The following is a 26,518-nucleotide window of genomic DNA, read 5'->3' on the forward strand; positions in this document are numbered from 1 at the left end:
TGAAATGAATATTTGGTGACAGCAGTGATACTGTATCTAGGGAATTATTACTGATTGGGTGCAGCGGTGGTGGATGCTATTTAATTGGGGGAGTCTGGGGGAAGAGTGTGCAGTAGTACCGTGAACTTTTTCAAGCTGCTGTCAGACATTTAAGTGACATACTTTTTGAACCTCATAACCACCCCAGAAATAAGGAGGACAAGTCTTGTTAGATGGGAAAGTGTTAGGTGACCCTATGGTTAGCCTTAACTCACACAGCTAGTTATGGACAGAGCCCAGAATATAATTTTCTCAATTCCCAATCCAGTATCTTTTTATTTATTGTCTTTGTTGACTTTTTTCCCCTAATGTTGACTCAACAGTGTAGTCCAATGGTTAGGAAAGATGGGGCAAGGATGATTGGAAGTCTTCAATCTAGGAAAGGTACAAACATCCTGAACTGATGAATTAGAGAAAACAATTCTCTTTTCTGACCTGCAGCTTGGAGTTTGTGGAATCAAACCACATACCTTGATTTCTGGGAGCTGCATAACTTCAGGAAAGACTTCAATGCAATTAGAGTGAGCAATCATGGTGTGCATGCGCCGGCAATTCATGATGGTTGTCGGGATAGCTTTTAGTTTATTTCCACTGATGTCAATTTCTTCAAGTTCTTCCAGCTTTGCCATTTTGCTAAAAAAGAGGAAATCCAAGGGGAAGGGGGTCAAAAATAATCATAAGGGAATTTAAAGAAAGTAATACATAACGAGAATAAAAAGGGAATTTACTATGAGCCTAAGGATTCTTTAAAGATTCATTTGCAGCTATTTTAACAAACAGGGCCATTTTTCACTACTGTTTTTGAGTATTGAAGTATTTAAATACCTCCTTTCCAACTACAAAACAGAAACTACTAACTTCAACTTTTCAAATTAGCAAAAACAGAAAAATGAATGTCCCTTTCCTCTTAAAACTCTGTGTGTGGATAAGTTATTCTGGCAACAACCACTATGCTATGTAGCTTAGTCCAAACTCCAACAAAAATCCTACTCAAGTGGGTCAAAAGTTAGCATTAATCCAATATAAGTGCTTTAAAGGAGCTCAGTTTGAGAGAATGATTTCTTTGTACTGGCACTGAAAACTCAAGGGGATGTAGAGGAGAATGAAGTTATAGGCCCTATGAAGATATGCTTCTCCTAAAACTCTACTCCCCAAATTCCTCTGACACTGGTGATGATACGGTGATGGAAGTATCATCTGGATCATCTCCTGACCTTCTGGCAGTGCCCAAATTCGAACCATACCTAAACGAAATTTCTCTCACTGCCTGTTAAACATATACAAAAGTGGACTCTCTTTAATCTTACCTTAATAAAATGCCCTAATATAGTGAACACTTTTATTTAAGAATGTCTTTTATTGTTCAACCTTAATTAGTACTTGATCATAATAATATTAAGTAATAATTATAGTAACCAAATAAAGAAAATTTCAGAGTTAGGTTTTCTTGCCTTTTCTGTAAATCTGGAGGGGGAAAAAACCCTCCATCTCCATAATCCTGTAACAGCAACCACTACCTCTCTCTTTTTCTACCACTGGTAATGCTGGACTCCAAAAAGCGGAGGATTCCCAGAAAGTAGAACTCAAACTTATAATCTGAATCATTTAGTTTACAGTCATTGATATCTCTTCTATTTGCTATGTCTTCATTTGTTACTTTTCTTTCTGAAATCTCTCAAATATAAAGATTATCTTATTTGCTTATCTTGGAAATAAATATATGCTGAAGATACAATAAGAACTAAGTTTTCATCTTACAACATCAGGTTTTTTAATATCCTGAACAGTCAACATGGCATCAGGATGTGTTACAAACAACATTGTGTACATAAGACTGTGAAGTAATCCAGCTCTGACTGCCTGAATTTGTAAGACTCTTACATTTTGGAAAGAAATATGGAAAAATCAATGAGGAATGGGGGCATGAAAAATAACTGAAAGTAGAAAACTCAGGCCCAAGAAAGAAAAAAGTTCAAGAAGTTTCTATCCCTCAACATACAAAGAAGGTGGTTGATGGACTAGACCGCTGAAGCATGTTCTTTAATTCAGCAACCATTTGTTGAGTGTCTACTCCAGGCCAGACCTCATAGGAGTCGTGGGGCTGACAGAGACAAATTGCAGTCCTGACTCTTAAGGAACTCAGGGTCTTTAGGGGAGTTACTGTGCCACACACATCACAATACCCAGGGAGACAGAAATAATAGCAAAATGGATCTTTACGAGGTGCATTAAAAAATCTCTGTATTTAGGCTGATTACAACTGGCATGAGTCACTGAGGAATACCATCAAAATGTGAATTGATGGTAATTTCTCCTGCAGGGCTCATTCGTCGTCTTAAATGGTACTGTGAGTCCTTTCAAAATTATCATCTTCTTATTCCATAGTAAAATACTATTATGTACACAGTAAAAGTACATAGAAATAAAAAAAAAAAAAGTACACAGAGGTCAAGTACACAGGAGAAAAAAAGGTTTAATCATTAACATCAAATGAGAGAAAAAAAAGAAAGATATACAAAAAGAAAACAAAATAAAAACAAAAACCCAGAGCAATACTTTAAGTCAATGCATATTTGGGCCTTTCTCTTTTCATAAAGTTTCAATAGATTTGTAGCCTTGATGGCAGAGGAGGTAAGCTGTGCCCATAGTTTGCTTTGTCCCAGTGCTGGGCTGTAGTTAGCAGCAGAATACCAGAGGGGGTAGTGTTTGCTACTTTGATGTGTGGGTATGTGTTCCAAGTCTTAACTTGTTAGATGGACAAATGCCAATGACATGGAAGTGGAATAAAATCCTTCCAGACTCCATGTGTGGATTCCCTCAAAGTTAGACACAAGGCCACTGCTCCCTAAAATTAGAAGTTCAAATTACAACAGAATTAAAAATGGAATATTCTAAGAGCCATAAATTATTTATAATGCCACATGGTTTCTCTGGTGCCTTTTACACCACAGCACAAATACACAAACCAGTAGCTAATTAAGAACCGTCAAGTGCCTACTTTATGTTCTAATTCCCACACACTGTATTAGGTTAGTTTTTCAAAAATAATTTAGTTAAAAAGAACCAAAAGAAAAAACACATCCATGAAATGACATACCTTATTTCAAGATCACAACAACACTGTAATGATTGGGTCTTTGGATACATTCATATTAGAAAAACTAACACATTTCTCTTTAGGGAAATGCTAATCATTGCTCATGTGAAAGAGAACTGTGAACAGGAGTAACAAGCTTTACATTATCTGGGAAATAAACATTTTATCTTTTGCTTTTCCATCTACGAATCCATTTTCAGAAATGGAATGAAGAATATTACTTTGTGATCTTTTACCTTGCTGGAAAACTTTGTAGTCGGTTATAGGCCATGTGAAGGATCTTCAGATGAGGGTGTCCTGTTAACAAGGGCACACATTTATCTGTGAGGTTGTTATTTGTCAAATATAACTCCTGTAAGATGCTGTTCGTCTCTTCAGAAAGAGTGGCTGGAGGAAGGGTTTCCAGTTTGTTTGCAGAGGCATTCAGGAATCTCAGGCTACAATGACAAAATGCAATAAAATCCCACTGATGAGTCCAGAATCCTCAACAAATATAGAATTTTTCTGACTGATACCTGGCATGTTAGAAACTGGGCTTAAAAATATGAATTTAAAATTGGGTCCCGGCTTTACTAGCAGGTGTATGGATATATAACTCCACTGTCTATGATAAATAAACACAATAACTGTGTTAAATTTAAAAAAAAATCAATTTTTATGGAAGAGAAAGGTGAGAGGAAGTGATTAATTTTATAGTTGGTAGAGTGTAGAAAGGAAAGTGGTAAGGTAAAATTAATATTCTGTCTTAAGGAAGAGAAAACAATTGCCTAGTTTTAAATAAAAGGGCCCTCAGAGTAATAAAACAATTAGACATTAGGTCACAATACAACAAAATCACATAGTGACTAAGTCCTTTTCAGTATGGTGCCCAAACCACATTTTACTGATTTTTACTCACAACTGCAGGAGACACTTTGCTCTGTATTGAAACAACAGACTACTATATAGCACTGAGAATGAAAATCTCCAACCACACACATCAACAAGATGATGCTCACAAATAGAGTGAAAGGAGCAATACCAGGGGATTTGCTGCATAAGTCTGTAATTATCAAATTCAAAGTCAAGCAAAACTAATGTATGGGGGGTGCCTGGTGGCTCAGTTGGTTAAACACCCAACTCTTAACTTTGACTCAGGTCATGATCTCAGGGAAGGTGGATCAAACCACATGTTGGGCTCTGTGCTCAGCGAGGAGTCTGCTTGAAATCCTCCTTCTCCTTCCTATGCCCCGCACCCCCTGCATGCACACACGCTCTCGCTCTCTAAAATAAATAAATGTTTAAAAAAACAAAACAGCTAAACTAATGCATGCTATTAGAAGTCAGGGAAGGGAAGTAGAATCTGGGAGAGGGTCTAATTTTTCTAATACAATAATGTTTTGGTTCTTGATCAAGTGCTAGTTACACATTTAATTTGTCAAGTGTTCACTTAATTTGTCAAATGCGACACTTATGATTTGGCCTCTTTTCCTTTATATTGTACGTCAATAAGATTTACGTTAAAATCAAAAAAGTGTATATGCTACCAGTTATCCAGATGAGAGAGTGAAAATGGCTAAAATATGAAGAACGTTTTTACACTAAACTAGCTAAACTAAAATCATGTCTTCCTTCCATAGTTATTGTGCAACATAAATATCAAAATACAAAGCTGGAGAACTGAAACAAAATTCTTGCTGTGATTGGATTCCAGGTCACTGGCAAGAGAAGGGAAGGACAGAGCAGGTACTGTGCATGGCTCATGAGTCACACTGGTGACCCTCCAGCTTCACGATGCATCTCCACTGTGTGGGCTCCCCTGTGAGGCTGTAGCACCCAGAACATGCGGAGTGTCCGCCCATCAGACTCCCCACTGTGCTTACCAAGGTCAAAGCCACCTTGCCTCTGCACCTGGAAAAGCCTGTTAATGAACCACCTTTCTCTTGTGTCACAACCCCTTGGGTTTGAAACTTTCAGTGTCCAATTCAGGACTACTCTGCCATATGTTAGAAAAAAAGAATAAAATCTTCCTTAAAAAAAAAAAAAAGAATATGGAATATGAGGTACAGTTATTTTTAACCTTGATCAAAAAGAAGGCTTTGTATTCAGGAGTCATCACCAGGACTATCATGCCAAGCTCTCAATCCACTAATCCTCCCCAATCTTGCAAACCCCCACACATACTTACACACACCCTCCAACTCCACTACTTGTCTAAGGAAAAGCAGCTTCCCCAAAATAGAACATTTTCCATTAAAGAAACACGTATTCCGTTGACATTTAAAAAAAAAAAAAAAAAAAAGGAAGTTAGAAAGGGCTGTACAGACCATAAATAGTCATGGGAAATTATAGTCGTGTGTGCTACACAGAAGAAAATAAAGGTCATTCATGCAGTTTCTGAAATGATTTTGAACTAGGAAGGAAACCAATTTCAGCACCATAGTTCTTCAAAGTATTTTTATGAGTCTGTTTCCTTAGGTCCCATTTATATCACCTGACTTAAATACCCTGTTAAGGGTTTCTTCAGTGAAGAATTAGAACAAATTAAAATGTATTGCCCTGAAATATCATGGAATGGGGCTAGCTGGGAAACTATAGGACAATCTCATGAAAATATAATTGTCTAGGAAATATACAGTTAAGGATGCAAAAAAAGAGAATTCATGAATGTTTGTGTATTTTCAGGCCAGAAAAGGAAGGAACATTGTTTTGAAAGGAAAAAAGACTTAACAAGTGAATGCTCACCTAGAAAGCTCCCAAAGGGACTTTGAAAATCCCTCACAACAACTGAATGAAAAGAAGAAAGTGATTTCCATAAAGACTTGTTCTCTCATCTTGTTGAAATTTGTATACTGAAGAGCTATATGCTCTTTGGTGGGAAATTAAGAGGGGGAAAAAATCCCACATCCTACCCCTCCAGGAAATGAAACCAAGTTGAAATTACATGGGCTAGTTCCAAAGGATCTGATTTGAACTGAAAGGGCCTGGCTGAATCATCTTGTTAGTTAACGGTCAGAGAGGAGACAATCTGGCTAAAAAGATTTCTGATTATAATGGTCTCAGAAAAATTCAATTCAATGCCTATCCTCTTAAAAAGACTTGTCTCACAACCTCACAGTATTCCAGCAGGAGACAAATTAGACTGGTTTAATGGTGTAGGTGCTGCATTTCCACCAGACTGAGCAACTACTTTAATTTTGCAAAATTTCTCCAGTTTGGTTAACAGTTGAGCTAAAAAAATAGGGTGTATAACCCTACCCCCTGCTTTCAAAACCTCCAAAAAATTCCTTAAGTACTGAGTTTGGTCTCAACTCAAGATGATATGATAACCTCCTTAAGCCTCTCCCTTATAGATTTTTGTGATAACTGTATAAAAGATAAAAGACTGTTTCACGTGCCAAGAAATGTTTCATCCATATAATCCTCTTCACTAGGCAACCCTCTTCTGCTGAATAGAGAAAAAGCAGTAACATATGACTGCTTTCTATTCATCAGTAAGGTAATACGTAGAGACCACAGCGCTTTCCTATTTTCTATTTCATTTGGTTCTCCCATCATCACAGTGATGCCCCCTACTATTTCACCGAAGACAGAAACTCAAGCTGAGAAAAGTCAAATTTCTTGGCAATTGTTAAATAAATTAATGGCAGGGCCAGAAATAAAACTCAGACCTCATTAATCTTAAGAGCCCAAGATTCCCTAACATATCTCTCCAAAATTCAAATGTTAAAAAACACTAATAATAAAACATTTTCCTGATGACATTTTCATAGGCCCTTCTCTACAAAAATGCTGGAGGTCAAGCAGGGCACCTGCTGGGTAGTGTGAAGACCACATGTGCAAAGTACTTTAGACTCCACTCCTAAGATAACTTAGTACTCAAAAGCTTTTCTTAGCAGAAAGTACAAAAGTTGCAGAGAAAAAAACACTCATGTACAGCTCCTGCCCTAAAGCATTTGGAAAGTTGCCCATAACAGCAGGGAGACAAGTCCACTTCCTGCTTCTTGAGCAATTGCTCTGTTCTTCCCTGGCACATTCTGTCCATCTGCTCTGGCTCATCTAGGTTTTTTTGTTTTGTTTTGTTTTTGTTTGTTTGCTTTTTAGTAATTTCCAGCACATCCTTAAATTTTACAGCCAAATTCTGTCACTGAAACAAAGTGCAGGACTTAGTATCAAAACAGATTTACCTATTTGTAGGTATACCAGGAAGTCTGCATTTTTAATTTGAGGTGGGGAGGGGGCAGAGGGAGAGAGCCTCAAGCAGACTCCCTACCGAGTGGGGGAGCCCGACACAGGGCTCAATCTCCCGTCCCTGAGATCATGACCTGATCCAAAACCCAGAGTCGGATGCTCAACTGACTGAGCCACCAGGCACCCCAGCATTCTACATTTTAATAATTTTTCAGGAGATCAGTACTGGGACTTGTATTCTATTAAAAATGCAAAAGGTTAAGATTCTAAGCCCAGTAAAACCCTTCTTTTAGACAAATCCTTGATCTCTGGCCTCCAAACGTCCCAGAACTGTGAAACACTCTAAATTCCTTATCATCTGTCTGTAAGACACTTTTAACAATTTCATCTGTCTTCACAAGGCTGAGAGCTCTTAGGGGAAGGGCTTTCAAACTTTTATGATAGTAACCAAGAGTACAAACTACTTTTTACATGACCACTCAGTACAAACGCAAGATATACATGTATAATTAAAAGTTTCACAGGGGCGCCTATGTGGCTCAGTTAAGCATCCGACTCTTGATTTTGGCCTAGGTCATGATCTCAGAGAAGTGGGATCGAGCCCCGTGCAGGGCTCTGTACTCAACCCAGGGTCTGCTTGTCCCCCTCCCTTTGTTCCTTCCCCTGCTTGCTCTCTTTCTCTCTCTCTCAAATAAATAAAATCTTAAAAAAAAAAAAAGTTTCATAATCACTACTAAATCTGACTCTATCTTAAAATGATGTTTTCTATCCTGCTTAATTTCCTAAAGTGCTAGTAGAAACCCACTAAATTAGAGTTATACTCCACTAATTTGAAAAAAGACGCACAATTATTAATTGCCTATCGACATCACCAAAGAGTAGAGAGATTCCAAGTGAAGAAAAAGTGCATACATCCTAAGAAATCTATTATTTTGGAAGGTATGGAAATCTGCCTGGCTACAAGGCTACGAGGTAAAGAAACAAAAATTATACACATGAAAGAACTGTTGAACAAGAACACAAAAATAATTCATTTTAAAAATTAAGTACAATTAAGAATTAATTAACATTTATGCAATACTACAAATTAATTGACAGATCTTATCCCAGTTTCATCAATTATCCCACAGATGTCCTCTATTCGGTCCAGGATCCAATCCAGGATCCCATGTTGTGTTTTGTCATGGCACCTCCTTAGCAACTCTTTTTGTCAGTCTTATTTGTCCTAAACAACTTTTACACCTTTTGAAAAGTACTAGACAATTATTTTGTAGAATGTCTCTCAATTTAGATTTGTTTGAGGTTTTATCATTAGGATAATGTGGTGCATTTTTGGTAGAAATACAGAGTAGTGATATTGTGCCCTCCTATTAGAAGGCATGTGATTCTCAGATTCAACTCCCAGATATTCTTATTAAGTAGGTCAGGGTAAGGCTTCAAAACTCTGTGGAATTAAGGATTCTGATGATTACGGAGTCAGTAAAACGGAGATAAGGGCCAGGAATCTGCATGTTTAATATGTGCCCCAGGGTACTCTGAAGACACTTTGAGAAACACTTTAACTTTATTCTCAAAATATCAGAAGTTCATAAGTTAGCTCCTTCACTTAAACAAAATAGTGTAGGCAACTTAGCTTTTAAAAATGCCAGAAATATCTGTCTTTGCCAAAAGGCACCAGTTGTCATGGTCAATTGATCACGCTCTCCAAATTCTCTGTTCCTGTTTAGTCCCCTTGATATTTACACGTTCTGAGTCACTAAAACTTATGGTCTGTAATGTGACTAATACTCTGGGGATATTTAATAATTACCATGTATTTCATTTGCACATACACTCTCCCCACTCCCACCCCTGAAAGTACCTTGTACTGCTCCAACCAGGGAAAAAAACAGACTCTAATGTCCACCCACAACAGGAATCTATAATTCTCTTTTAAAGGGTCAGCTGCAGCTTTGTTAATTCACTGGCCTCATATAGGAACAGCTCTCTCACCATCCAATGAGTGTGCAGATGTGAGATGGACAGGGAGGTGGACCTCACCAAGATTTCGCAAATAGAAAGATGGCAGTACCTCATCCATCTGCTCTGGTGACTATCCCACCCTGCCCATCTGTTTCTGAAGACTGATTATCTGAAACTCCTAGGGGCTTCCATCAAGATCTTCAACTTTAAGCAAAAAGAGGTAAGGTGAGAGATCTAAGACAGTGAGAGATCTAGATTAGAACACTGCCAGTTGACCCTACAGGACCAAGTCCCACCCTCATCATAAGACACAAAATCACAGTCAACTTGGCAACACACGGTCCATCACATCTCACATCTGTCTACAGTTTTTGAGCTGCCAGTGAAAAGCAAGTAAAAATAAACAAGACTCAAAGATGAATTAGGAGAGTAAATTCATAAGCTAACATTGCTGGTTCAAACCATAAGAATTTTAATAATACTGGTCTAAGGTTTCACAGAAAGAGAAAGATATTACTAAAAGACATCTAATTTAAAGCAGGCTCCCTTCTCTCATTGGGTTACCAAATACCTTCTACTACCAGGTAAAGATTAATAGATGCCACTCTAAAGCTATAATACTTAACAGACAATATCGTAATTAAAACCATGACATTGGTTTTAGCAGGCAAGATTCAGAGCTAAAGAAAAACTCACAAGAAAGAGAGTCAAAGTTCAGTCTTTTGCTCTGTGTCCAATGACGCATGTTTTTCTGACAGTTCTCTTAAAGCTTCCAAGCACAAGTTCTACTTACAGCACGAGCTAAACCATTTATAACTTATGAAGACTTGCATTCAGGCCCTCTCCTCAGTTATATAACCAAACACAGAACTGGCAACAGTAATTTATTACCACAAAAAAAAAAAGAAACAAGAAGCATCTATATGTTTTTAAGATTTGTATTTTGGAGCAAACTGAATAGAAGGGGAATTGAAAAAAAGTTTCATTACTGCCTGAAGCTATTTACCAAACAAACAGCTCTGTATTCTATAACAGCAAAGTGCTCTTCTTCATGCCAGGAGCATAAATTGAAACCAATTGTGTCATTTCCCCCCTCTCTTTTACCCTCCAAAACCCACCTTTTCTTATGGTCTGTTGTGTAGTTATTTTAAATTCTGCATCAGAGTGTGAGCCTCTTGAGGGTAACACCAATGTTAGTCATTTCCAATGCCCTGCGGCACCCAGCACAGTGACTTCAGTGTACTGGGCAGCAAGATGTTGGCCTGAACCATGCAAACTAGAACAAATCACAAGTGAAACCACCTGCTAGATGCTTGTCATGGAGATTCTGTCCTCAAAAACCCTCTTTCATGTTTTAAGCTGCATCTTTTCTGGGTCGACCTGCTCCCACAACTGTCAGTTTTCCTTTATTCTTTACCCCAAGACTCATCAAACCAAGTACACAATCTCTCTACATTTTCCTGAATGTAAATGATGCCTCAGTAAAAAAAATACAATTTTTTATAAAAACTTCAATAGAGGGGCACTGGGTAGCTCAGTCAGTTAAGCATCTAACTCCTGCCTTCAGCTCAGGTCATGATCTCAGAGTTGTGAGATTGAGCCCTATATGTCAGTAATCTGCTTCAGATTCTTTCTCTCTCTCCGTCTGCCCCTCACCCTGAGGCTTGCGGGTGCACAACAAATGAATGAATGAATGAATGAATAAATAAAATTTAGGAAGATAAAAATCTCCCATTTTTTAGGTTTTGGAAAGGAGATAAGCAGAAGTATTAACCATTTATGAGCAGTAAATAGTTTAATGGGAATCATTATCAAGTGTTCTGTGTTGTCTTTCAACAAGTGAGTAAAGCACTCATCAGCTTTACACTATCCCTTTCATAACCCTATTTGCCTAAGAGAACCAAAACTCTTAACTTTTTCTGAGTCAGAGACATGACTAATAATACACTATGCTGAGAGGTGGCTATTATGGTGGTTGGAAAACAAAAGCACTGAAATATGCCTTCTTGAAAAAGTTCATTTCAGCCTTTTTTGGTCATTTGCTCTTCTCTCATAAAATAAAGGAGGATGCTTGCTCCTTGTAATTCACCCAGCCTCCTTCTCAGGACTTTCCTATGCCAGAATTACATTTCACACAGCCTGCCCTCCTCCCAAAACCCACAGAAGCTGGTGAATGCCCCCACAACAGTTCCTATTTTCCAAAATGCAATTGGCTTCAGACAGACCCATCTATTCAGTCTATGGGAATTGCCTCAACGCCTTTAGCTCACACTGTTAGCTCAGCTTATACTCTCCATGACAGCAATGTCCTCTTTCAGTGGTTCAATTCAGGTCCCTAATTTTCCATGTTGAATTACTAGAAATATTCCAGTTCACACAGTCCTTCCACTTCCAAATTACAGATTCCATTTGGGAACTGTCCAGAATATGCAGCATGGGAAAACTGAGATTCAGAGTGAGCTGCACAGGGTCACAAAGTCAACAGTAAGCAGAATCACCTGTGGAAGAATCTAAATTATAGCTGCCCAACTCAAATTCTTTTCCAGACATGAAACCACAGTCTCCTTGACTACACTTATGAGCTCCCCTCAGGGACATGTTTTAGATCAGCCCCAGCACCAAGGAGATCCACTGCCTGCTTACTGATTGCTTCTAGAGAATTAAAAATATACAGAACTGTCCTTTTAAAAACTGAACCCTCAGAACTGAATAAAGACTCATTATCTGTTGGGGAGTTCCAGTGTTTTTTATTACTCTATTAGCCCCGAGCTTATCAGGCTTGGCCAGATTCAGAAAAGATTTATCTCACTCAAAGACTACTAAATCTGAGTCCATCTATCCACTTGTTTCTGGAGACTCACTATAGACACCCAGGAGAACAAGTAGATTCTCATGATAAAACTACACCCAAGTTTTGTCTAGTTAGCCTTATGAAAGAAAACACAAGGTTACAACATAACTTAGAATTTTCCTACAGTACACATGACAACAAAAAGCACATGTCCTCAGCTACCCATATACTGTGCATTGTACTGCTGACTCTTGAAAAACACGGGTTTGAACTGTATGGATCCACTTATACATGGATGTTTAAAATATGGTATAGTGCTGGAGGTGCATTTTCTTTTTGATTTTCTTAACACTTATTTTCTCTAACTTACTTATAGAATACAGTATATAATACATTTATAATATACAAAATATTTGCTATTTATATTATCGGTAATGCTTCTGGTCAACAGTAGGTTATTAGTTAAATTGGGGGGGGGGGTCAAAAGTTACAGAGATTTTTTTACCCCAAACCCCATGTCGTTCAAGGTTCAACTGTATTTTGATATGAATATAGAAATACAAACAGTTCTTTAAATGATCTTGAAACATTGCTCTTTTTGTCAGGGGAATGATATAGCACTGGTCAATTACAATTTAACAATCCTATTTTCTCACAATTCCATTATTTCTCTAGAACTATTCCAGTAGGAATTCGCTGTAACTTACATTAAGTACAAAGACTGTTTTTTAAAATGAGGAAAAAAAGAACAAAAGGTAAAGGAAGAGAGAACTAGGAATGGTCTCTGTCCTAATCTAGGCAATGGTTACAGGGGCATATATGTGTAATAATTCACTGAGTGGTATGCTCAAGTGTTGTACAGTTTTTTTACTATAAGCTCTATTTTGATTAAGAAGGTTTTTATTTATTTTTTATTTATATTTTTAAGAGATATTATTTATTTATTCATTCATTCATTCATTCATTCATTCATTCATTCATTCATGAGAGATACAGAGAGAAAGAGGCAGAGACATAGGCAGAGGGAGAAGCAGGCCCACTACAAGGAACCTGATGCGGGACTCAATTCCGGACCTCAGGATCATGCCCTGAGCTGAAGGCAGATGCTCAACTGCTGAGTCACCCAGGCGTCCCAAGTTTTTGTTTTTTTTAAAAGGAGACAGAGAGGAAAAAAAGTGAAAATCCAAGGGTGAAGGTAGTATTTAAAATTCCTTAAATTTTCTTTTGTTCATTAAATAAATATTTGTTGAGCACCCTGCTTTATTCCGGACATGCTGCAAAATGCTGAGGATACCACTATAATTAAGACACAGTCATTGGACACAGCATTCATAATCTAATAGTGGGGACAGACAGGAAACAGAAATTATAAGACACTGTGTGATGAGAATTATGACAGGAATAAGCAAAGGGAGTTTGGTACACATAGTCGGGTATCTAATTCACTTTAGGAAGGCAGAGTTCTTTCCATCCATGAAAAATCACATGCTGAATGAAACATATCTCAAATTCATATTTTAAGGCAGAAAGACCCATCATTGTTTTCTTCTGCAAGAGAACCATAAAATTAAACTTAAATTTTTTGTTTTTCTTTTTCTTTTTTTTTTTTTTTTAATTTTTTGTTTTTCTCATGAGGTATACCAAAGGTTAAATCACCTCTAAAATTATGGTCACTCACTAAAAGTTAACTTTAGCAGAGGTCAACATGATGCAGGCCATCAGCCTGAGCATTTTCGTGTGATGCAAAAAAGATGTTCCAAAGTAAGTCAACATTCAGTTAATGTAAAGCTTTCTTTAAGGAAAGTTCTGCATGTGGCAACTCTCCACAGAAAATAGATTCCACTGAATGTTTAAACTAACCTCCCTCTCAAATCAAAACAATGTCTTTAACTCCTCGGTAAAACAAGCTATTTAGGAAACATTTGTTCAAAGGAAAATAGTTTAAAAGCAAAGGGAAAACTGTGGTAAATTAAGTACAACGGGTCAGAAAACAACATCAGCAAGAGAACTTAGCAAACTCTAGGGAAACTATGTCTGTGACCCAAAGTCACAAATGTGTGAAAGCGAGAGCAGAGAATCCTAAGAATATTCAGCTCAGACTGGAGCAGACTTGTACACGTTATGAGCAGGTAGCGAACTTATCTTCATTTTATAGCTACACCTCCACAACACATGCTATCAACGACTCCAATCACTTCTCTCCAGGAAGCAGCAAAATTAATGAAGAGCCTGCAGGATAGCCCCTGTCTCCACCCCCTCCTAAATAGAGAAGCGGCTGGCAAAACCATTTTCTTTGTAAATCTCGGACACATCAGATAATCCACACGAAGGGTTGGTCTCATACCATATAAGACAAGAATACTAACAAGGAGGCATTCGACAACTCAGATGGTTAATAAAACAAACAAGCTACTTTACCTGTCGGCCTTCATGAGAAGGTTCGGTGGCAGCTCCAGGAGCTGGTTGTGTTGCACATCCAAGACCTCCACTGAGGTCCTTTCTAGCCTTTCAGGTAGCCTTGTCAGCTGGTTATGTCCAGCCAGCAGCTTCCGGAGACTGCTGTGACAAAATAAGCTGTGCAAAAGGGGACAAAGACAGAAGGAAACGTATTTAGAGCTAATCTGGGATAAGAAATAAAAAATGAACAGGAGTCGAATACTTTAAATGATCTCTCCAAAGAAACATACATTCATTCAGAGCAACTGCAAATTCATATTAACATAAGCTCAAACTTGGAGCTCTCTATATTTTAATACTTAAACAAACAAAAAAAAAATAAAGGAGGGTGGGGAAAAACTGTGAACAGGAATATTTAACAATGAAGCTCTACTTAGTGAAAGAGAAAAAAAAATTCCATAGGAGATACTGAAGAGAAGGGTCTACCCTTGTAAGACTCCGAAGACATGCTTTACAAGGTTGTAGGTCTCAAGGTAGAGCTCATGTCTTCTGTTGCCCTGGAACACGGGTGTTTTACCTACAAAAGGTTCTCAATAAATATAGTTGACCAATTTTTACCTATAGGATCAACATTAAATAAAGATTCTTCTATCCGATTAAACTTTTACAAATGCTAACTGATAAAAAGTTACATTTTTCCTTATTTGCATTTCACAGTTACAATTAATTCTTCCTTTTCTCACTTCCCTAAGTCTGTATACCTTTCTTTTCTCTTTGATTTAATCCTAGACTAAGAGATAGAGACAGAGACCCCTCCCAAAGAGACAGAGACCCCTCCCAAAGAGAAGGAAATGCACTGAATTCACTAGTCTCTTTTGAGCCTTAAGAGAGCTGTTTGGAACCCTGGCTGTGTTTCTTCTATGGGTTATCAAAACCGCAACAAATGATGAATACTTTTTAATCAAATATAAATCTGCTTTATGACCAATTCAGACTTCGAAAGTTGTAGAGAATAGAACAGCCCCTGGGCTTAAACCCAGAAATGTGGGGTCTATGGCAAAGTGAGGTTATAATCTGCATCAGGATCACTCTGGAGGGAGACGTCCTAGTACACTGTCAAAGAACGAGGCAACCCCTACCCACCTCCTGCCTTCTGCCACTCTGACCTTACTCATGGACCACCAGAGCTGTTAAAATCACTCCACATGATGGTTGAACTTTATTCACTTTAAAACTAGATTCTTCACTCATAGAGACATAAGTAACCTGTCTCAACATTGTGACACCATGGGCTGCCATAAAAGGTACCTGGCATGCCTGCCTGGAAGGTTTGGATATCCATGTGACAAGAAAGATTATCCAGGACATTCAGTCACAGGGGTCAATAGTCACGACTATCACAGGGGGTGGTCTCTGTAATTCACCTCAACCCAGTAATTCAGGATTTGGTTCACTAATTTTACTGTCTTGCTGGGCCTGGGGTGCAATTTAGTATTCAGAGGGAAAAATGTGTTATTTATTATTTACACATACACACTTCATCCTTAAATAAATGGATAACTGAAAGACAGATAACAAAATCTTTATCTTGACTTTCCAAATAAGAAAGTAGATATTATAACTACAGAATGAGTCTTAAATACTAACTACTGGACTTAGCTAAATTCTTCTGGATACTAAGCATTAAGATACCTTATTTTCCTTTTAACATTTCTATTTTGAAATATTAATTTGTTTTGTCAAATTCTTCATATACATTGCTTAAATAAAGCTTGTATATCAAATCAACTTCTAATAAATTGCTGTCTTGTTGCCTGAATATTAGATCAATGAAAGGGCTGATAGAAACTTTACAACTAAACACCGTAAGAAAATAGTACATACTGTTTTTGTCCTACATGTTAAACAAAACGTGCACATGCACACACACAGACACATACTTTTAATTCCTAAACAAGAAGGCATTTGGAATTTGCTTTGTAATCATTTGCTTTTGAATTCATTTAGATCCCCAAACAAGGCTGACTGATTCAGATCAAATCAAAGATTAATGAACTTTGGGGAAATGTGGATAAAAATATCAGTTATCTTATTTTTATGTAATTGTTGGGTTTGTACACATAATATCTTTGTTGTAGCCCACAGTGAAACAGAGGTCTGGGATACCAATGTGCTGCTATTTGTCGGACTGGGGAGGTTTGAAGTAGGGAAGACAACAGAGAAAACAGAAGAAAGGTAACATTCAAAGATTTTGTTCCAACAAATTCTTTTTCCCCCATTAGTAGTAGCCTATTTTGATTTTTGCTGTTTGTCTTCTGAAAAAGTCTCTCTCCATCTCACACATACACTACCATCCACAGGGCACATCAAAGTCCTCTTGATAATGTGATTGGCTGCACTGGGTCACCTAAATACTCAGTCAACATAAAACTCCAAAGCAGAAAGCATTTTCAAATAGACTGAAATTCCAGGTATAACATATGGCCAGAGAACAAAGTAAAATCAACTGAGTTTCTTAGAGACTGAAATGTAACCCAGATTTCTTTTATGAGATCTATATTCTAACAGTGTTAACCAACAGAAATACAATGCAGCCATATATGTAATTGTAAATTTTCTAGTAGCCACATTAAAAATGGTGAAAAGAAACAAATAAATTCTTACATTTTATTTGACCCAATATACCAAAAATATTATTTTAACATTTAACTAATATACAGTATTAGTGAGGTATTTTGCATCTACTGCATATTTTATACTTCAGTACTTCTGAGTTAGGACTAGTACATTGTAAGTCTCAGCAGTCACATGTGACAAGTGGAACCACTCATATAAGATATATAGCATTTCCATCATTACAGAAAATTCTATATGGCAGCACTGGAAGAGCCTACTTTTTGTTATTAATTGCATGGCTAGTCACTAACAGTAATATTTTGTACCAGAATTCGTTAACCCAAAGATATTTGTATCTATGGACACTAGACATCAAGAAATGGCTGTGTCACAAATCTTGCCATTAAAGTGAAAATTATGAAATAAAAATAACACATATTAAGACAAAATAGAGAAGAAAAGTTATTGGACCTTTATTCCTAATTTCTACCAAGAAAAACAGAATCTAGTTTGCTCTTTCTAGGGTTATGATCTAATAATTGTTTTTCCCAAAGTTATGTTTGAGGAAAACCAAGAATTATTTGTGGGGAAGGTAGATATGTTGGTCAACAGACAGAAGCTGAAGATTCTGAAAGAACTGAGATTACTGAGGTGAACCAATCATACTATTGGCTAAGTTTTTAAACACTGCTTATTTAGAAGCATCCCCTAAGCACTGCTCATCGTGGCTGTGGAAAGCCTGGCTGACAAAGTCTCACTCTACTCTCCACTGCACGAAGAAAGTCTGTAATTCCAGGATACCACATAAGGTAAAAGATCCTAGAAATTAGGTTTCAAAACAAAGCCTTCTAGGAGTTCATAATAACAAGCTAAATTATTTAAAAACTGCTTATCTGATTTGAGATTCTCTCACTTGATCTGTAATACTTACCGTGCAGGAAGTTCACATATTTGATTATGGCCAATATCCAAAACTTCTAGCTTTCGGCTTTCACATACCCACTCAGGCACGTTTTCTAAGCAGTTCCTAAATATAAGAATATACAGTTTTTTCTCTGATTGGAATTTGGCCTGAAGTATGGTTTGAAACTCAGAATAATTACATAAAATGAATAAAACTTCAAACAAAATACCAAAGTATCGTGAATATTAATCAAAAGGATATGTATATTCACTTTAATCTAGAAGCAAGATGAAGTGTGACAAGGAATAGGAAAGAAAGAAAAAGTAGAAAAGGACACAGTTACATCATCTCTAAAGTCTTAAAAAAAAAAAAAAAAAGAAAAGGTCTGGTTCCCAGAATTGCTATCCTAAGAAATCTATAAATCCATGCAAGCTTAGCAAGAGGATATCTTATATTGGAAAAAACAAACAAGCATACACATTCTTCTAATTAAGTTAAAAGGCATAAAATAGTTCTATTTTCCAATTCACACTTTTACCCTTAACATTAAAATATTTCTCAACTCCAGCAGGTATCATGAAAGGACTGCCACAGATCACAGTAAAAGGAAAGAAATGGCACCAGTGAAATGGTACACTGACCTGTAAGGTCCAGAATTATTATTTGAAAACATTAACTTAGACATGAGATGGCAATTACAATTACCAGAAAGAAGTGAACTAAACTAATGCTGACTTTATCATTAAATGAACTCAACACTTCTTAGACAAATCTACTACAATGAGTTATCCCCCTAGTCAAGGATGATTAGCCTTTTTCTTTTTTTTTTTTTTATATATGTTAAAAGACCAGGCATGAAAAATGTAAAATGGTATATATACTGTGAGCACAATTCTTCAAAAAAGAGATGAACCATTCCGTGAAAATATGATGCTTGGGACAGGACTTTGGTCCTTTTTTTTTTCCTCCCTTCACTTTGATAAGTGAAAGGAGGAAAAAAAAACCCATTGTGATGTTAAATTGGGGGCATTACATGTGATTTAAAAACCATTTTCTTTAATTTTGCTAGTGTACTAACTTTTCAATTAAAATATAGAAAAGCCAGCATTATTTTTTTAGCATCTGTACAGGTACACAGGGTTCTGGCTTTGAAGTTCTGAAGATTGACACCCTCAATTATTTTATTTTATAGTGGTTAACCCCTAAAACATCTTCATAAGATAGGAGAATAGAAGTCCCTCTCCCTATAAACAACCTTGATATATAGCAATACAACTCTTCTCAGTCATAAAAATAACCTGAAACTTTGAACTTGAGGACCTAGTAAACACCATATGATGGGTGACAGCTCAGTTCCTGCAGGTAACATAAATACATCAGAGGAGGAGGGTGAAGAGCTATGTCAGAGGTGTCAGGTTTTCTAAGAGAAAGCCCTATTGCTGGGGAGGCGACTGAGCAGAGTAAGTTATCTACAATGAAGATCCTGGATATTAGAGTTATAAAGAAAGATGGATAGTATTTAAGTGACAATTCAGGGAAAACAAGACAGGGTTTCCAATTCAGTCTCATTCAGGGGTTTCAGTGGGAACCATTTGCCAATTACATGCTCTAAATAAAAGAATAGATTTACTCTATAGCTGACTCTCTGAAATAAATCTGTTCAAGCTATTTCTATATCCCCATGTATGTAAACCCCATTCCAATACTTTTGTTAAAGGTTGAAGATAGCATTCCAGACTGTTTAAAAATAATAATCAGATAATATCTGACTTCAAGTTTATTAAACAAAACTGTTAGACATGAATTTAGTAGGAAATTAATGAAGCAGTATTCATAAAGTATTTTATAATTAAATTTCTGAAAAATTGTAATTTTAATACTTCTGACACTTTCTTACATAATTCTGATTGAGAATATTATTTTGAAAATCACCAGGTTTGTATATTTTTATGACTAAAGGCAAATTCTGCACCTGACCAATTACATGCCAGTTGTATCAGATTTTGCATATGGAAATAAGTTAACACTTGTTATGCTGAGTGGGCCACATTCCCTCATGTACTATGGTTGTTCAGAAAATTTTGGATATCTCCTTTGGAGTTATGTTAAAAGTTTCAATTTTTGAGTGTTAAGGTTATTAAAATCTAATTTATAAATATAAATACATGCTTTAGGCCTTCAGGAATTAAACATGACACACTGCTGTAGTGAATTGTATAAAAGGTGAGATGGTTAGTCTATTTGCAGATAAGCCAAGCAAAGTGAGAAGGCTGGACAGAAATCCTACTTTGGTAGGGTTGGTTGCTACTTTCTAAGGGTTCTTAGCAAGAAGATGCAGGTGCAAAATAACAGAGAAAAGGAAAAAAAAAATCAAAGAGAGCACAATATTTAAAAAATGAAATTAACATCATTTCAAAGACTGAAGATATGGTTAATATAATTAAAGAACTTCTAGACCTTCCAGCCATATGATACTCAACTCACTAATCCTTCAGGCCCAAACATGGTGGCCAAATTGGTGACCACATGGACATAATATCTTGTTTCTTCTATTTTGAACTCTAGCACACAAATGTAGTATTTTAATTGATAGATATTTATATATATTTTTCAAAGGATAAGTAAAAACTATTGAATTTAATTTGTAATATTTACTGTCAAAATATATTTTAAAATTTTTAGGCATAAGCTCAGACAGGATGATCTAAATAACTTTCAAGCAGACTCTAGAGTGCTCTAGGACTTGGCTTCTTACCGTGAAACATCCATGTAGGACAGATAATTTGGAACTGGGTAAACATCCAGTTGAACAAGTTCTAGGAGGCAGGGAAAAAAACACAAAGACATTATTACCATTCAAGTCACACAGAGACTCTTTTTGTATGTAGAACATCCTCACTGTGCTTTATTCACAATTGTTTAGGTTAGGAAGTACAATACATCCATTTGTTAAACTGGGAAACTACAGGAAAGTACAGAGAACCTCCAATTTAATCACAAGATCTTATTTAGAGATCAAAATAAATCACTCATTCTACTTTCCTACCTTTTCCCAATCCCGTGGCTCTCCTTGTTATGCATGGTAAATGTTATCTGGAAGATAAACTGTATGAACACAGTTTTCTACATCTGGAATTCCTTCCATAAAACCAAATGCATCTGGCTTTTGCCTTTTTTGCTCTACCGAAACCATGTTCTTGAGGGTCACAAAGGACTTCGTCTACCGAAATCTGAAAACCCTTCCTCAAAGCTGTCTGATAAAGGATACAACCATCCACACAGGGCTTTGTTTCTCAGAGTAGTTTCTAGATGCCCTTCTGCTTCTCCACACATTCACTCTGTGATTCACAAGTTCAGCATCCATCTGGTTGCCTATCCTGGTGCCAGCTCTGAGGATTTTCTAAGTTGACTTGGTACCAGCGCTTTTCTCTTTCCCAGTTACCTTACTTCCACGGTTGCAGGTACCACTTTGGAACAGACGAGCCTCAAATCAACATCTGTAGTCCTGACTGCAAGTTCCCATGTGCTCCCATGAAAACCATTACAATGACGGGGATGAGCAGGGAGGCAAGGACTCCATTCTTCTCCATAAATGAACCCTGTACACTACTCACTTCTGTCACATGTCCCTCCACTTAAGAATCTCCACGGGGTCTCTCTAAGCTTACCGCACTAGCTTCAAACCTTCAGCATCTGACTCCAAGCCACACATCCTATCATCTTATAACTACCTCTTCTCATTTTCCAGCGCGCACCTCTGAGTTCAGAATTCCCTGACTTCTCCCATCTGCCAAACAGACTACATTCAGATTCTTTCCCCTTCAACACCCACTTTGTGCCTCCTGGCTATCAAAATCCTATAACTCTCAGGTACCTGAAGCTATCGGACATTTGTCTTGTTTCTCCTGTGAGATGATAATAGTCATTCCAAAAAAAAAAAAAAAAAAAGAAAGAAAAAAATCCCCTTTAAATCATGCACTACAGTCTGCATAGAACAAGTATTTGATAAACAACTGTTCAACTTGTAGTACTAAGTACTTGCTTTCACTCAGTTTTCTGATTGCAGGGAATCGAAATCTTCACTTTAGCAAACATAGGTACCTAGGATCTTTTCTTTTTTAGAACTGTCAGGATTTTCAGATGCTGTGGAAAAGATCTCATTAAATGAGCAAGACTCTTGATTTGTGGTGTCCCTGTGGGTATAGAATTCAGATCTCTCTTAAGATTAGTTCCTTTGTTTGAGGAGCATGAAATCTGAGGCCCTGAATAGAGTCCAAAATGGACCTTCCTTTCATTTTCACTCTCCCATATTAAATCATGGTTCCAGACTTACTATCTTAACAGAGGTAGTCCACAAAATAGTTTATTCAGGCCCTTTAAGCAGAGTAGCCAAATCAAAAGTGGGAGTAACATCCCTAAACATCATGAGAAAAATAGGTTGGGAACTACAAAATCTTCCGTTTTGGTTCCTTTAAATACCATACCAGCATTCTTCTTTTATGATTTTTACCTCAGCAAAACCTGACACTTATTTTATTAAATGAGCAAAGTAAAATCAGAGTGAGGTAGAGATGACGGCGCTGAGTCAATTCTTAAAACCAGAAGAGAAACTTTGATGTGGTCTACATTACATACCATTAGAAGCAGCATAGAGCGCTTTTAGGAAATAGCCACAGATGTTTAATGTCACCAGCTGATTCCTTTCACAGTGTAAAACTTCAATGTTATTGAAAATCATGGCATCTAGATCACCAAGCTTATTGTCGCGCAGATCAAGCTGAGTGACATGCTGGAGAAAGTCCACTTCATCTGCTATTAGCTTCCTAATTACGTTCAGTCTTGAGGAGAAAGGACACAAACAGAGACTATAATTAACTGCAGTGCTATAAATAAATAACCACACCCTAATAGGCCGAGGTAAGGAGATGGGATGCCAGTCTCACTATATTATAATCCTCCATTATTTCTTTAATCTCTGCATCTGGACTTCCTTAACTGGCCAGATTCCTTGGTTATTTTTAGCTACAATTCCATGAAGGTCTTAATCTTGACAGTATATTCTCAAACACAATTTGGACCACTTAGGCTAGAAGACAAGCACATATGTTGATTTTACCTTAATTCATTTCAAGAGGAAAAATCATTTATTAATCAAATAATCATTTGATTTTATTTATTTTCAAAGAATTAATCATTTATTTTCAAAAAATTTGGTGGAAAACAACACAAAAAATAAAACCTAGAACAACCTGTTAGGCATGTTACAACTATACTAAATATTTAAGGAAGGAGAAAGGATTAGTGAGCAGGGAGATGAGCAGTTCATATAGGATAGAATTTAACAGAGACCTTGGGAACGGGGGTAATGAATGGGAGCCACACATGTACCAGACATAAGAATGCACACATCTGGATTTCTGGCTGGCGTAGGACCAAGGACTGATTATCAAAACTATCTCCATTATTAAAATATTGCCGGAGGGGTGTTTGGGTGGCTCAGTTGATTAACTATCCCACTCTTGATCTCAGCTCAGGTCTTGATCTCAGGGTTGTGAGTTCAAGGCCCAAGCTGGGCATGGAACCTACTTAAAAAAAATACATGTATTTATAAATTTATATATATATAAAATATTGCTTGAAAGAGCAAAGCACAGAAAATACTGAAATTTGGTATCTAGGATTCACTGAGAAATTACTAAACAAAGGACAGCAATGGGATCAACAAATCTAGGACAGAGCTAGGCACAGGAGACAGCTGGCAGAACTTAGACCACAAGAACTAGTTAACTAACAGACTGAAGTTGCTATGAGTGGGTTGCCAAGAAGATACGTAAGTAGTAATGGGGACTAGGAATCAATAGAATGAAGACATACTTCAAAAGGGAGAAAAATAGATGAAAATCTCAATTCCTAGTTTGCTAGGCTATCCCCAACTCCTTTACAAACAGTAAGAACCCTACAAAGCCAACAAAGTGCTGAGATAATGCACTTGGTTAGAAGAATTAATATGAGGGCTGGAGCTTAGGAAAAAGCTAAAGGTTCTAAGTTGTGAATTTCTGCCCTTTGAAAAAATAAAATAATGGTAACTGAAAATAAGAAAGTAATGATAACTGAATTATTAAGAGCAATATGATAAAGTCACTGAAACACAAAGATGAGTGACAGATAGCAAAGAGTTAAAATTTGTCAATCTGTAAACACAGCATATGGGCTCTTCAAATGTCCCCAAGATGATTGTTTTTTTGCTTCTTCTCTTTTTTTATTCCAGGTTGTAAGATTTAAAAACTGGCCACAACCCAGTAATTTGCCTACTTCCAAATGCTCCCTAGATTACTAGAATATGTACACAGAATTTTTTTTTTTTAATTTCACTTTAGGGATGCCTGGGTGGTTTAGCTGGTTAAATGTCTGATTCTTGGTTTCAGCTCAGGTCATGATCTCAGGCTTATAATCTCAGGACCATGAGGTTGAGCCCCACCTTGGGCTCTATCTATGCTCAGTGCAGAACCTGCTTGAGATTTTATCTCTCCCTCTGTACCTCCCTCCCCCACCCAGCTGGAGGGCACGTGCTCTCTTTTTAAAATAAATAAACTAAATCTTAAAAAAATAATAAAAATCTCTTTTTGAACATAACATACTATATAGTAATTGAAAAACTGTCCTGTGATTTTCCTACTTTACACTGTAAGTAACTTTCATAATGTGGCATTATCATCTTCATTGGAATGGCTCCCTCCTGTAATTTCACTGTATTCACACTAAAATAATTAAAGGGTTCGTTTAATGAGGAGACAAAAGAAAAAAATCTATAATGAGAGGGAACTGTTCAGTTTAAATTGCCAAGTCTTTTTTTTTTTTTTAAATGCTGATTCTGACTTAGTAGATCTGGGGTGGGGCCTCAGAGTCTGCATTTCTTTATTTTTATTTTTAAAGATTTCACTTATTTATTCATGAGAGACACAGCGAAAGAGGCAGAGACACAAGTAGAGGGAGAAACAGGCTCCGTGCAAGGAGCCCGATGTGGGACTTGATCCCAGAACTCCAGGATCACGCCCTGAGCCAAAGGCAGATGCTCAACCATTGAGCCACCCAGGCATCCCAAAAATTGCCAAGTCTTATCAGGATTCAAATATCAAAAGTTTTCAGGCTCAAGCAATAACATAACTATTTAGGATGAACTTTCAAAGAGGCAAAATGTGATTAAAATTTCCTTCCCATAATCTCCAGTTAACATAGACATTTTATTTATTTCATAAATACTGAGATTTGCTGTGTGTAGCGTACACAGGCAGTATGAAAGAGCATGATATTCTAGTTCCAATTTGCTCATCATATCTAGTATGATCTTGAACAAGTCACCTAGTATCTCTGGTTAAGCCTAATTCTAATCTGTAAAATGGGATAACACTGTCCTTGTCCTCCAAGGCAATGGAGAAAGTCAAATGAAGGAGGTGCCCATAGTATGCAAACAATGAAAGATATAGTGATGAGGAGGATGATGACCTGGCTTTGTGTCAATAAGAGTGAATAAAACAAGGTGTTTCTCAACAGATTTTTAATGCATTAGTGAGGGAAAATCACAAATGCTTTAAAATATAAAGACTACAAGTAGGGTAGCCCCGATGGCTCAGTAGTTGAGCATCTGCCTTTGGCTCAGGGCATGACCCCGTAGTCCCAAGATCAAGTCCCATGTCGGGCTCCCTGCAGGGAGTCTGCTTCTCCCTCTACCTGTGTCTCTGCCTCTTTCTCTCTCTCTCTCTGTGTCTCTCATGAATTTAAAAAAAAAAACAAAAAAAAAAACAAAAAAAACTACAAGTATGTGACAAGTGCCATAATGATGTATAAAATACAGAGAATGGTCAAAAAGCTGCAATGGAGGGAGCACCTCATTGAATCCCCAGAGTAGGTAGAATTAATAGATGTAAGTAGGCAAAGAAAGCAGTGCATGATTTAGGGCAGAATGGTCTCTGGACTGAAGATGAGCACAGGGAGCAAGCCACACACAAGTGCAGGAGAGCAGAGCTTGCGAGAGGCTGCAAGGGGGCTGGCTTTGTCAGTCAAAGTACCAATGATGTGCTAACACTGGGTAACAAGGATGAAGGAGGACAGTGTTGCTTGGTTATCTGTGGTGAATGAGCTCTGTTCTAGACTTCTAATCTACCATGGACTGATGTGTAGTCATACTGCACGTGACCCACAGGCGGCTCCCTGTGTGAGTTCATCAACAACTAAACTAGTCTATTCCTGGTACAACGAGATGAGTTGCCTTAAATGAGTCTATTTACATATTGTGGCAATGTCAAATCACCATGTGTTTCTAAAACGTTAAGTCTCAATTTCTACACATATTTCATTGTGGAAAAGTAACCAGCACAGGTTAGAGGACCACACTTGGAGTAGCTCTGAGTTAGAGTCTCAGCCCCAAGGGACTCACAGACTAGTAGGTTGAAACCAGATAAGAAGAGCTTAAATATCTCCAGCTAAAGAATTGAGGGCTCTGGGCCTTCTGAGACTGCTCCAGAGGCTACACAATGGAAAGAGA

General features: G+C 37.3%; 1 protein-coding gene across 1 annotated transcript in view; it reads right to left on the reverse strand.

The window, feature by feature from the left end:
* PHLPP1 (PH domain and leucine rich repeat protein phosphatase 1) overlaps positions 1-26,518 on the reverse strand; it is a 206,784-nt gene that overhangs the window by 25,692 nt on the left and 154,574 nt on the right. The window contains exons 7-12 of the mRNA XM_072821458.1: positions 22,612-22,814; positions 20,732-20,792; positions 18,004-18,099; positions 14,478-14,633; positions 3,373-3,573; positions 510-672 (exon numbers count right to left, since the gene is read on the reverse strand). Of these exons, the coding sequence (XP_072677559.1) occupies positions 510-672; positions 3,373-3,573; positions 14,478-14,633; positions 18,004-18,099; positions 20,732-20,792; positions 22,612-22,814 (880 nt within the window). The remainder of the gene's footprint in view (positions 1-509; positions 673-3,372; positions 3,574-14,477; positions 14,634-18,003; positions 18,100-20,731; positions 20,793-22,611; positions 22,815-26,518) is intronic.

Source organism: Canis lupus, chromosome 1 (genome assembly GCF_048164855.1).
Source record: "Canis lupus baileyi chromosome 1, mCanLup2.hap1, whole genome shotgun sequence".
Taxonomy (NCBI): Eukaryota; Metazoa; Chordata; class Mammalia; order Carnivora; family Canidae; genus Canis; species Canis lupus.